This window comes from Vidua chalybeata, chromosome 32, assembly GCF_026979565.1.
Source record: "Vidua chalybeata isolate OUT-0048 chromosome 32, bVidCha1 merged haplotype, whole genome shotgun sequence".
NCBI classification, from domain to species: domain Eukaryota; kingdom Metazoa; phylum Chordata; class Aves; order Passeriformes; family Viduidae; genus Vidua; species Vidua chalybeata.
Genome location: NC_071561.1, coordinates 1330148 through 1341941, shown reverse-complemented (window position 1 = coordinate 1341941; position 11794 = coordinate 1330148). Strand labels below are relative to the sequence as shown.

The 11794-nt window shown below is 62.1% G+C and overlaps 3 protein-coding genes across 5 annotated transcripts; 2 read left to right on the top strand and 1 right to left on the bottom strand.

The window, feature by feature from the left end:
* Positions 1–11: 11 nt before the first annotated feature.
* LOC128801949 (non-structural maintenance of chromosomes element 3 homolog) lies at positions 12–1979 on the bottom strand. 3 transcript variants are annotated; one of them, XM_053968124.1, is made up of 10 exons: positions 1765–1979; positions 1554–1625; positions 1389–1452; positions 1197–1276; positions 1025–1119; positions 833–912; positions 713–755; positions 579–641; positions 203–317; positions 12–120 (listed from the first exon to the last, which is right to left on the bottom strand). In XM_053968124.1, the coding sequence occupies exons 1-10, from the start codon at positions 1804–1806 to the stop codon at positions 49–51; spliced, it is 726 nt and encodes a 241-aa protein (XP_053824099.1). In that variant the 5' UTR covers positions 1807–1979; the 3' UTR covers positions 12–48. The 3 variants fall into 3 exon arrangements, with proteins under 3 accessions (XP_053824099.1, XP_053824101.1, XP_053824100.1); XM_053968126.1 differs by lacking the exon at positions 1389–1452 and adding an exon at positions 1453–1487 and having other exon boundaries at positions 1566–1625; XM_053968125.1 differs by having other exon boundaries at positions 1566–1625.
* Positions 1980–3783: 1804 nt separating this feature from the next.
* Positions 3784–6858, top strand: TRMT112 (tRNA methyltransferase activator subunit 11-2). The gene is made up of 4 exons (XM_053968129.1): positions 3784–3905; positions 4724–4825; positions 5849–5941; positions 6034–6858. The coding sequence occupies exons 1-4, from the start codon at positions 3825–3827 to the stop codon at positions 6133–6135; spliced, it is 378 nt and encodes a 125-aa protein (XP_053824104.1). The 5' UTR covers positions 3784–3824; the 3' UTR covers positions 6136–6858.
* Positions 6859–7205: 347 nt separating this feature from the next.
* BANF1 (BAF nuclear assembly factor 1) lies at positions 7206–11503 on the top strand. Its single transcript, XM_053968130.1, has 3 exons — positions 7206–7309; positions 8580–8710; positions 10637–11503. The coding sequence occupies exons 2-3, from the start codon at positions 8585–8587 to the stop codon at positions 10781–10783; spliced, it is 273 nt and encodes a 90-aa protein (XP_053824105.1). The 5' UTR covers positions 7206–7309; positions 8580–8584; the 3' UTR covers positions 10784–11503.
* Positions 11504–11794: the final 291 nt, after the last annotated feature.

Here is an 11794-nt window from a genome sequence, read left to right as displayed (position 1 = left end):
AAAACTGGGGGGCTGCACACCAACGGGGTGCCTTTATTTTGGGGGGGGTCAGGTGGTGGCTTTGTTGGCTTCGGCCTCGCTGTACTGGCTCGCCCAAAATGTGGGGTCCTTGCTCTGCATCTGAGTGGGAGAAAAATAGGGGAGGGGGCATCAAATTGAGCCCCCCCAAACTCAGAGATGGCCCCCCCCAGCACGGCCTCACCTTGGCCACGAAGTTCAGCACGTCCTTCTTGGAGGTTTCCTTTTCTGCCCGTGGCCCCCACTGGTACTTGAATTCGGGGGGGTCCGTCAGGGGGATGGCGGTGGTCTCCAGGTACCTGCAGAGGGCTGGGTGGTGACCCCTCCCAGCAGGTTTTGGGGTGCACAGGGTTTTGGGGGGGGGGGTGTCCAGCGCTCCCCTGGCCCCGTGAGGGACCCCTTGAGCCACGGGGTGTGGGGGCTGCGGGCTTTGCTCTGCGGTGTGGTATAAACAGCCCGGCCGAGGCTGGCGCCGAGGCTGCTCTGGGCACACCGGGAGGGATGGGGGGGACCCCCTGCACCCCAAATTCTTCCCCCCAGCCCAGGACCCTCCAACTCACTTCTGCCGCACAAACTCCTCTGTCACCAGCTTCCGGACGTCCCCGAACACGCTGTGCTGCTTCCTGAGGATCGGGGCTAGTGAGGCGTGGCACTGACTAGCCCAGTCCCCCCACCCCCCCCTCCCATATCCTACCCTGGGTACACACGGAGCAGGTGCAGGAATTCCCACAGAGCACCTGGAAAAGGGGGTGTCAGTGAGTGGGGTGCAAAGGGAAAGTGGGGTACAGGGCGGGGCTTTTAGGGGAGAACTCACTGTCTTTGACTGAGTTGCCCTTCATGAAGATGAAGCTGAGGATGACTAAGAGGAGCCCCATCTTCTCCTTCTCCTTGTCCCTGAGGCACACACTGGGGTGTCACCCATGCGGGTAAGGTGGGGGGGGGGGGGGGGACACGCTGACCACCCCCCTCGAATCACCCCGGGGTCCCCCAGCAGCAGCCCCATCACCTGCACAGGTGCTGGCCCTCAGGGCGGGGCAGGTTATTGATGAGGATGTAAATGTGGCGTTTGGTGTCGATCTCCACCAGCTGCAGCCCGAACACCTGCGGGAGGACGAGGGTTAATCCACGGGGCGTCTCCCTCCAAAACCCTCCCCTTTTCCCTGCCGTGCTCCCCTCACCGCCTGCAGGGTCCTGTCTGCTCTCTTGACGATTTCTGAGTAGGCATCCCTGTATTCCCGGATTATATTCTTCAGCATGTCTACAGGAAACAGGCAGGGAACGCTGAGGGAGCCCGGAGCTCTGAGCTCCCCACGGCCAGCAAGGCTTTAGGGGGTCTAAACACCGTGGAAAGGACGCTCCCCTAAACGTACCTGCCCTCTTAATAGGAATCTTCTTCTGGTCCTTCACAAGCAGGAACTGCACCAGCTCACTCACCTGTGGGGGAATGAGCAGGGAAGGCCGAGAGCGGGCTGATATCAAAAGAATGCAGACACAGGACTCCGGCAGCGGGTAGAGAGGGGATCACCGCAATCCACCTTCTGGTTCACCTGGTCCTGGGAGCGCCGCTCCACCTGGGTCGGGATGAAATCATCCTCCCCGCCGGTCAGCTGAGTGGAAAGGACACGGCAAGCGGGGGAATTTGATGATGGAGAAGGAAACAAAACCGAGAAGCGGAGAATGGGAGCAGCCAGGAGGGAAGGGGAGAGTGAATGAGGGGAGAACGGGGGTGGGGGAGCAACCTCTCACCTGAGAGCTGCCGAGCCCTTTGCTGCGCTTCCGCTGGGACATTTCTCACAGCGGTTCTGAGAGGAAAACAAGCACCGGGTGGGCTAGAACCGCGACGAGAGCAGCCCTAAGGCCGCCCCCCGAGTTCCACCCTCAGCAGGGCCGCAGAGACCCCCTCCAAGGCCCGGGCAGTGAACCGTTACCGACCGCGCTCCGCCGGCGACTGCGCCGGCCCCGCCCACACCGGCCGACCCCCCCTCACGCCAGCCTCGCTTCCCATTGGCCCAGCCCCCGCTGTCCCCGCCTACCGACCCAACCCCGCATCACGATTGGTCGAGAGCGCCAGCTCGCCCCGCCCACCGGCGCCCTCCAGGCCGAGACTCGCGCTCCACCCCCTCCCACCTCAGGTGGCGAAAAAGGCGGGAAAAGAGCGGCGCGCGCTCCCCTCCGCCCCCCCCCCCCCCCCCCTCACGGCGGCAAAGATGGCGGCGAGCGCTGGAAAACACCGCGGGACCGCCCGAAAGGCAGCCCCGGCCCGACCCCAGCCCCACAAAAATCCCCCCTCACACCGCCCCGAACCCCCATTTCACAGCCCCACACATCCTCGCTGCCCCCGGCCCCGCTCGCTCATCACGGCCCCCCAGCCCCGCACTCATCCCACAGCCCCCCCCCCCCAAACCCTCCCAGCCCTCCCTTTCACAGCCCCGCTTGTGAAAAACGCCAATCACTCGGTTTTTTTAAATTTTTCAAGTCTAATAATACTAAAATGGTTATAAAAATAGTAACACAATTAAAGTAATAAAAACTTAGAATTAGGACAATTATAAGACAATAAAAAGCAAAGAATTACGGACGTCCGGATGCTCTCGGGCACTTAAGCCACGACAAACATGCCTTGTGAACAAAGGAATAACCTTAAAAGCAATAGCTTGTTGCATATACAAAACACTTCATGATTATGCATATATTTTATTTAAAACAAGAAATTCGTCTGGTACTTGTCAAAAAGTTTCTGTTAATTCCCAGGCGCCTTCAAGTCTAAGTCAGGCTTGAAGAACTTCGTTTCTGTTAATAAGGAAAGCCATAAATTCCTCTCCTCTGGAAAATTTAGGGGTTTCTGTAATTGTTATCTTTGTGCGAAGAATTCCTTGATTCTCATCTCTTTCTTGAGCTAGTTAAAAAGTATCCTACGTAGTATAGTTTCTATTTTAACATTGTGTTATAACCTAAAAATACATTCAACGCACTACTTGAGAGAATTAATACAACATAACTTTCCAATATTACACATTGCAACATTTGCGAAAAGCCAATCATAAAATATGCATTTTTCACACCTCCCCTCGCTCGTTTTTTTTTGGGTTCTCATCCTGCTCCTCCCACCCTGAAGTCCTTTTTTTGGGGGGTTTTCCTTCTCTCCCCCCCCGCCAAATACCGAATAAATGAACTGCATTTGTGCCTCTGCCTTTGTCTCTTTTGGGGGGGGCCTGAGTGTTCCCCCCAAGATTTGGGGGCATCACAGAGCCCTGGGAGTGCCCCAAAATAGGGGGAGAGGGGAATGGGGAAGGATTTGGTCTCCCAGGGGAATACTGGGGGGCAGGGGAACCCAAAGTGAGGACCATGACACCCCAAAATGAAGGGGTTGGATTTGGGGGGCATCAAGGAGGGTTGAGGGTGTTGAAGGTGTAAACAAGACCCCAAAAATGGGGGAAATCCAGCCCAAAATGGGTTGGGATCCCCAGCGGGGCCTCAGGGGTGATCCTGAGAAATGGGGACCCCCCCCAAAAATAAAGGGGTGGGGCCAACTTGGGGGTCAGCACTGTGAGGGTGGGGGGGGCTCTCAGACCCTGTGAGGAGCCCTGAAGGCTTTGGGGGGGGTCCCTGAAGGGTTTGGGGAGGGGTCTCGGTGATGGTTTGGAGGTCCTGGAAGGGGAGGCGTGGGGGGGGAAAATTAATTTTCTTAATTTTAAGTGGACCCCCCTACCTTGAGAAGCCACGCCCACTTCGGGCCGGACCACGCCCCGTTGCCGTGGTAACCGCCCTCTTGCCGGAAGTGACGCGCCGGAAGCGGAAGCGGCGCCATGAAGCTGCTGACCCACAACCTGCTGAGCTCCCACGTGCCGGGGCTGCGGCCCGGGGGCGGCTTCCCCCTGCGCATCGAGGTGCGGGGCGCGGGGGGACCCCCGGGGCCCCGGGAACGGGCGGGGGGACACTGCGATTCCCCCCCCCCCCCCCCCCCCCGGCAAGGCCCCGCCCGCTCCCGCCGTTAGCGCTGCCCCCGTTACCGGTTCCCGGCTTCCTCCCCGTTCCCCTGACGCTGCCGGGGCTCCGCTCGGTGCCCCCTCATTCACCTCCCATCACCCCCGTTACCTCCCCCGGTAACTCCTCCGTTAACGCCATGAACGCCCCGTAATTTCTCCCGTTACTCTCAATGAATCTCCCGTTAAACCTCCCGTTAAGTCACCCGTTAACGGCCTCGTTCCCCGCCGTTATCCCAGTTCCCGTTATCCCAATTTCCCCCGTTATCCCAGTTCCCGTTATCCCAGTTTTCCCCCGTTATCCCAGTTCCCGTTATCCCAGTTTTCCCCCGGTCCCCCCAGCCCGCCGCAGTTCGCGGTTCGGTTCGCCGTTCCTCCCCGTTAATTCCCCGTTAACCTTCCCTCTCGTTACCCTCATTAACGGCCGGTAATTTCCCCCGTTCCCCCCCGATACGTCCCCGTTAATCCCCGCCCTAACCCCGTTCCCTGCCGTTAATGCCCCCGGTAATCGTTCACTCCCCCCCTGGCGTTACCCCCGTTAACTCTGCCGGTAACTCCTCCAGTTACCGCCGTTAAAACTCCCGTTAACCCCCAATTAACCCCCGTTACCTCCCCCGGTTCCCCTGTTCGGCTCCGGTCGGAGCCCCCCGTTAATCCCGTTATCCCCCGTTAATCCCCCCGGTTCGGCTGCCGCCCCCCGTTAAGGCCCCCGGTCCCCGCAGGCCGCCGAGGTTCGGGTCCGCCCGGTGCCGTTCAACGCCGCCTTCGTGTCCCGCTTGGTGCCGCGGCTGCGCTGGGACGCGCTGCGGGAGGCGGCGGAGAGCGTGAGCGGCGGGGAACCGGGAACCGGGGGAGAACCGGGAACCGGGGGAGAACCGGGAACCGGGGGAAGAGCGGGGAAACCGGGGAGAACCGGGAACCGAGGGGTGAAACGGGAACGGGAACAGTGAACCGGGGAGAACCGGGAACCGGGAGAGGAGCGGGGAAACCGGGGAGAACCGGGAACCGGGGGTGAAACGGGAACGGGGGGAACCGCGAACCAGGGGGAACCGGGAACGGGGGAGGCACCGGGCACCGAGGGGAGAAACCGGGAACCGGGGAGGCTCTGGGAACCGGGGGGAAACGGGAAGCGAGCAGGGAAACGGGAACCGGGAGGGGGGACCGGGATCCGGGAACGGGAGGAACCGGGAACGGGGGAGGCACCGGGCACCGAGGGGAGAACCGGGAACCGAGGGGAGAACCGGGAACCGAGGGGGGAAACGGGAACCGGGAGGGGGGACCGGGGAAACCGGGGAGAACCGGGAACCGGGGAGGGGGACTGGGAACTGGGGGGGTATCGGGAACCGGCAAAACCGGGAGGAACCGGGAACCGGGAGGGGGGGAGGGGGCTCCGGGAACCGGGAGGATAACCAGAAACCGGGAGGGACTGGGAGAACCGGGAACCGGGGGGGTGTGGGGGGGTCGGTTTGGCGGGGATCTTGGGGCTGATTTTGGGGGTCTGGGGGGAACTTGGGGGCGATTTTGAGGGTCCTGGGGGGGGATTTTGGGGGGTTTGAGGGCAATTTTGGGGGTCTGGGGAGGGGAATTTGGGGATTTAGGGGGGTTTTGGGGGGGATTTGGAGGCTCCAGGGGAATTTGGGGGGGGGCTCGGGGAGCAGAAGAATTTTTGGGGGAGGGAGAATTTGGGGGGGGGTGGGGTGAGGAGTCTCAGATTTGGGGTTTGGGGGGAGGGATCAGTCAGGTTTTGGGCCATCCCAAAATTTGGGGTGCCAAGGCAGAACCATGGTGGGGGAGGGGCACTCTGAACCCCCCCCTTTTTTTTTTTTTTTCTTTTTGCCCCCCCAAAGTTGGGGCACCCCTCGGAGCTGCCCCCCGAGCCCACCCCGGGCTACGAGGACGACGAGGAATTCCTGCGCCGCCTCCACCACGTCCTGCTCGAGGTCAGGGACACCCCAAAATACCCCTGGGGGGGGGGGGGTTCCCAAATCTCGGGGACCCCCCCCCCAATTTTCCCTCTGCCCCCCCCCCACAGGTGGAGGTGCTCGAGGGGTCCCTGCAGTGCCCGGACTCGGGGCGACGCTTCCCCATCTCCAGGGGGGTCCCAAATCTGCTCCTGACCGAGGACGAGGCCTGAGACCCCCCCCAAATCCATGGGGGGTTCCCCAAAATGCGGCTGAGCCCCTCCCCCCAAGGAAAAATCGGCGGGAAAACCCCGAATTCCCACGGTTTTACCCCAAAAACGAAGCTTGGATTTCACCCGATGTTAAAGCAGCGATGGGCGTGGTTTGAGTTGCCTCATTTGCATATGGGCGGTGCTACCATGATGCCCCTCCCCTATGCAAATTAACACTGCTTATTTGCATTTTGGGCGGGAATTGCTTTATTTGCATAACGGGAGAGGAATTTTCCCTTTTTTCCCCTCCCCAAATTCTCTTTTCTTCTCTCTAAATTTCTCCTTCCCTCCCAAACTTCCCAGTTTTGCCCTAAATCCTTTTATTTTCTCGGAATTTCACCGTGATATTTGACCCAAATCCCTCTTTTTATCCCAAAATCCTCCAGTTTTGCCCTCAGATTCGTCTCCTTTGTCCCACTTCCCTCCCTTGTGCCCCAAAATCCGGATTTTACCCCAAAATCTCAACTTTTTGCCCTCAATTGTTTATATTTTGCCACCACATCCTTCTTTGTGCCCCAATCCCCTCCTTTTTCCCCCCAAAATCTTTCCTTTCCATTCCAAGACTCCTGTTTTTCCCAAAATTCCATCTCTTTTCCCCGTGTTTTGGCTCCCCACGTTCTGGCCTGTTGCATTTGTAATTTTCCCCATAAATTTAATAAAAATTCCTTTTTTTTTTTGCCCAGATATTGGGCCAGAATCGCCTCTTTTGGTCCCTTTGAGGATCCTCTCGGGAGAATCCTTTGGGATGGAGGGAACGGGGCGGGCTTGGGGAGCACGGGAGGGAATTTTGGGAGAACCTGGAGGCACCCACGTGAGCGGGGGAACCTGGGAGGGACCCGGAGCCGCTCTCCGGGAATTCGGGAGGCACGGGGATGAACCCCGAGGGGCTCCCGGGAGCACCTGGAGTTTTTTCCAGGTGTCCCGGCTCACCTGGGCGGACCCAGCAGGCCCCGGGAGGACCCGGCACGTCTCTATGATCCCCAGAGCGCCCCCCCCCCCGCGCGGCCGCGCCTCGATGGTTTCAGCGCGCCGCCGCCGGAAGTGGCGTCAGCACGGCGCGCCGCCGGATGTGAGGTCAGTGCGCAGCGGCAGCGGGCTGAGGCGGGAGCGGCGGTTGGAGCGGCCCGAGGGGACGGTGAGGGCGGGGGGGGACCGGGAGGGGACAGAGGGGACCGGGAGGGGACCGGGAGGAGCGCGGAGGGGACCGGGAGGGGTGGGAAGGGCCGGGAGGGGCGGAAGGGGAGGGGCGAGAAGAGCCCGAGGGGCGGGACCGGGCGGGCGAGTCTGTGAGGGGCGGGAGGGCCGGGGGCGTCCCCTCAGTGTCCCCTCAGTGTCCCCTCAGTGTCCCCTCAGTGTCCCCTCAATGTCCCCTCAGTGTCCCCTCAATGTCCCCTCAGCGCCACCTCAGTGTCCCCTCAGTGCCACCTCAGGGTCTCTTCAGTGTCCCCCCAGCGTCCCCTCAGCATCCCCTCAGTGTCTCCTCAGTGTCCCCTCAATGTCCCCTGGGTGTCCCCTCAGTGTCCCTTAAGTGCCACCTCAGCATCCCCTCAATGTCCCCTCAATGTCCCCCCAGTGTCCCCCCAGTGTTCCCTCAATGTCCCCCCAGTGTCCCCTCAGCGTCCCCCCAGTGTCCCCTCAATGTCCCCCCAGTGTCCCCTCAGTGCCACCTCAATGTCCCCCCAGTGTCCCCCCAGTGTTCCCTCAATGTCCCCTCAATGTCCCCTCAGTCCCTGTCCCTGCTCTGTCCCCGCCTCCCCTCAGGGTCCCCAACCTCCCCCGTGCCCCCCCCCCAGCTCTGTCCCTGTCCCCAGAGTGTCCCCAAGCCCCGTCCCCATCCCTGTCCCCTCCCACCCTGTCCCAGTGTCCCTCACTCTGTCCCTGTGTCCCCACACGGTGCTGGTGGCGCTCGCCCTGTCCAGTCCCTGAGTGTCCCCTGGCTGTCCCCTGAGTGTCCCTGTGTCCCCTGAGTGTCCCTGTGTCCCCTGAGCATCACCTGAGTGTCCCCTGGCTGTCCCCTGAGTGTCCCTGTGTCCCCTGAGTGTCCCTGTGTCCCCTGAGCATCACCTGAGTGTCCCCTGCTGTCCCCTGCTGTCCCCTCAGTGTCCCCTGAGTGTCCCCTGGCTGTCCCCTGCTGTCCCCTGAGTGTCCCCTGGCTGTCCCCTGAGTGTCCCCTGCTGTCCCCTGGCTGTCCTCTGGCTGTCCCCTGAGTGTCCCCTGAGTGTCCCCTGCTGTCCCCTGCTGTCCTCTGGCTGTCCCCTGAGTGTCCCCTGAGTGTCCCCTGCTGTCCCCTGCTGTCCCCTGAGTGTCCCCTGCTGTCCCCTGAGTGTCCCCTGGCTGTCCCCTGCTGTCCCCTGAGTGTCCCCTGCTGTCCCCTGAGTGTCCCTAGTGTCCCCTGCTGTCCCCAGGCGCCATGTCCTCGACGTCACAGAAGCACCGGGACTTTGTGGCGGAGCCGATGGGGGAGAAGCCGGTGGGGACCTTGGCCGGGATCGGGGACGTGCTGGGCAGGAAACTGGAGGAGAAGGGCTTCGACAAGGTGGGACTGGGGACACCGGGGACACTGGGGACAGCAGGGGACACTGGGGACACCTGGGGACAGCAGGGGACACTGGGGACACCTGGGGACAGCTGGGGACATTGGAGACATTGGGGACACCTGGGGACAGCTGGGGACACTGGGGACACCTGGGGACAGCTGGGGACATTGGGGACATTGGGGACAGCAGGGGACAGCTGGGGACATTGGGGACAGCTGGGGACACTGGGGACAGCTGGGGACATTGGGGACATTGGAGACAGCAGGGGACAGCTGGGGATGACACTGGGGACAGCAGGGGGAATTGGGGACACCTGGGACATCTGAGGATATTTTGGGACACCTGGGGACAGCAGGGGACACGTGGAGACACCTGGGGACACAGGGGACAGCAGGGGACACTGGGAACAGCAGGGGACAGCTGGGGACACTGGGGACATTGGGGACACTGGGGACAGCAGGGGACACCTGGGGGAATTGGAGACACCTGGGGACACCTGGGGACATCAAGGACAGCAGGGGACACCTGGGACTGTGGAGGACACCTGGGGATAGCAGGGACACTGAGAGACATTGGGGGACACCTGGGGACACTTGGGGACATCTGGCGGAATTGGGAGACACCTGGGACAGTGAGGGACACTTGGGGACACTTTGGGACACCTGGGGACATTGGGGACACCTGGGGACGTCAAGGACAGCAGGGGACATTTGGGACACTTTGGGACATTGGGGACAGCGGGGGACACCTGGGAAAAGGGTTTGGACAAGTGGGGACACTGAAGGAGGGCTTGGACGAAGAGGAACATTGCCAGGGCTTAGGGACACGTGGGGACATCTCCAGGGCTTTGGGGACACTGAGGAAGGGCTCGGGGACATTTGGGGACAGCCCTGGGGACAACCAGGGGTGATGTGGGGACAAGGGGAGGGGGCACGGGGGGGGACACAAGGGCCAGGAGCTGTTGGGGACACGGAGTCAGGGGGGTGTGGGGACACTGGGGAGGGTGGCAGTGACCCTTGGCAGTGTCCCCATGCCCTGGTGACACCACTGTCCCCTCGCTGTCCCCTCCCTGTCCCCTCACTGTCCCCTCACTGTCACTCCAAGGTGTTCCTGGTGCTGGGGCAGCTCTGGGATCTCTTGTGGCCACAGGGCTGGGGTGGGACCGGAGCTCTTTGGGGTCACTCAGGACAGACCAGATCTCTTTGAGGTGACTCAAGAAGGACACAGGGACCTTGACCTGTGTCCTCACGCTCTGGTGACACCCCTGTCCCCTCCCTGTCCCCTCCCTGTCCCCTCACTGTCCCCTCCCTGTCCCCTCCCTGTCCCCTCACTGTCCCCTCCCTGTCCCCCCCAGGCATTCCTGGTGCTGGGGCAGCCCCATAAGGACCAGGGTCTATAGGGCTGGGGTGGGACCGGAGCTCTTTGGGGTCACTCAGCAGGGACAGGGGGACCCTTGGCAGGGTCCCCACGCCCTGGTGACACCACTGTCCCCTCGCTGTCCCCTCGCTGTCCCCTCGCTGTCCCCTCACTGTCCCCTCACTGTCCCCTCACTGTCCCCTCACTGTCACTCCAAGGCATTCCTGGTGCTGGGGCAGCTCTGGGATCTCTTGTGGCCGCAGGGCTGGGGTGGGTCTGGAGCTCTTTGGGGTCACTCAGGACAGACCAGATCTCTTTGAGGTGACTCAAGAAGGACACAGGGACCTTGACCTGTGTCCTCACGCTCTGGTGACACCCCTGTCCCCTCCCTGTCCCCCCCAGGCATTCCTGGTGCTGGGGCAGCCCCATAAGGACCAGGGTCTATAGGTCTGGGCTGGGTCTGGAACTCTTTGGGGTCACTCAGGAGGGACAGGGGGACCCTTGGCAGGGTCCCCACGCCCTGGTGACACCACTGTCCCCTCGCTGTCCCCTCCCTGTCCCCGCCCCAGGCGTACGTGGTGCTGGGGCAGTTCCTGGTGCTGCGCAAGGACGAGGAGCTGTTCCGGGAGTGGCTCAAGGAGACGTGCGGGGCCAACGCCAAACAGAGCCGCGACTGCTCGGGCTGCCTGCGCGAGTGGTGCGACGCCTTCCTCTGAGCCCCCTCCCCGAAAAACGGCACCCCAAAACCCCCCCGAGCCCCTCCCTGCGCCCCAAAACCCCCCCGAGCCCCTCCCTGCGCCCCAAAACCCCCCGAGCCCCTCCCTGCACCCCAAATCCCCCAAACTCCCGGCGAGTTCCAGCTGCCAGGCGCTCCTTGGAGAAGCTTGGGGCTCCCCAAAACCATCCTGCGGGACCCCCCCGAGTTCCTCAAGGACACCAAAACCACCCCGGGGACCCCAAAACCACATTTGGGGATCCCAAAACCACCCCAGGGACCCCAAAACCACCCCAGGGACCCCAAAATCACATCTGGGGATCCCAAAAGTGTCCCAATCTCCTCACCAACCCTCTCCCCCCCCACCTATGGGACCCCCAAGCCGGTGCTGCCACCCCCAAAACTCATCCCGGGGTGGGGGTCCCATGGTGCCACCCCTCCCCCATCACCCCAAAACCAGCTGGGGGGGCTGAGGGGGTCCCCACCTCCCCCTCCCCCCACCACAGGGTGGGATTTTGGGGTGTCGCCCTCGCAGGGAGGTTTGTGTTCATTTGGGGTGCCCTCCCTCCCCCCACCCCCGCGCCATTAGTGTTACTTTGGGGTGCCCCCACCCCCCCCCGCCCTCCGCGGGGGGATCGGTGTTATTTTGGGAGTGCCCCCCCGCCCCCCGAGTTTGTTTCTAAAATGATTTTCTAAACAATAAAGGTTTTGCTGTGCTGCAGCTGGACGCGTCCTGGGATTTGAGGGGGGCCCGGAGAATGATTGGGGGGGGGGGGCTGGAAGCAGAATTTGGGGGTTGGGGGCAGAATTTGGGGGGCCTGGAGAAGATTTGGGGGCTCCCGGGGCGGCCGGAGTCCTCCAGAGCAGACGAGTTTCACTTCCGAGCGGCCCAGAGCGGGGTCCTCCAGAGCAGACAAGTTTCACTTCCGAGCGGCCTAGAGCGGAGTCCTCCAGAGCAGACGAGTTTCACCTCCGAGCGGCCCAGAGTAGAGTCCTCCAGAGCAGACAAGTC

Excerpts from the sequence above, each read along its gene's own strand:
- LOC128801949 (XM_053968124.1), bottom strand. The coding sequence starts at position 1,806 with ATGTCCCAGCGGAAGCGCAGCAAAGGGCTCGGCAGCTCTCAG. Across the intron at positions 1,277-1,388 it reads GATTCCTATTAAGAGGGCAG|ACATGCTGAAGAATATAATC; the intron begins GTACGTTTAGGG and ends TGTTTCCTGTAG. Across the intron at positions 642-712 it reads CTGCTCCGTGTGTACCCAGG|GAAGCAGCACAGCGTGTTCG; the intron begins GTAGGATATGGG and ends CCCGATCCTCAG.
- TRMT112 (XM_053968129.1), top strand. The coding sequence starts at position 3,825 with ATGAAGCTGCTGACCCACAACCTGCTGAGCTCCCACGTGCCGGGGCTG. Across the intron at positions 3,906-4,723 it reads GCTTCCCCCTGCGCATCGAG|GCCGCCGAGGTTCGGGTCCG; the intron begins GTGCGGGGCGCG and ends CGGTCCCCGCAG. Across the intron at positions 4,826-5,848 it reads TGCGGGAGGCGGCGGAGAGC|TTGGGGCACCCCTCGGAGCT; the intron begins GTGAGCGGCGGG and ends GCCCCCCCAAAG.
- BANF1 (XM_053968130.1), top strand. The coding sequence starts at position 8,585 with ATGTCCTCGACGTCACAGAAGCACCGGGACTTTGTGGCGGAGCCGATG. Across the intron at positions 8,711-10,636 it reads AGGAGAAGGGCTTCGACAAG|GCGTACGTGGTGCTGGGGCA; the intron begins GTGGGACTGGGG and ends TCCCCGCCCCAG.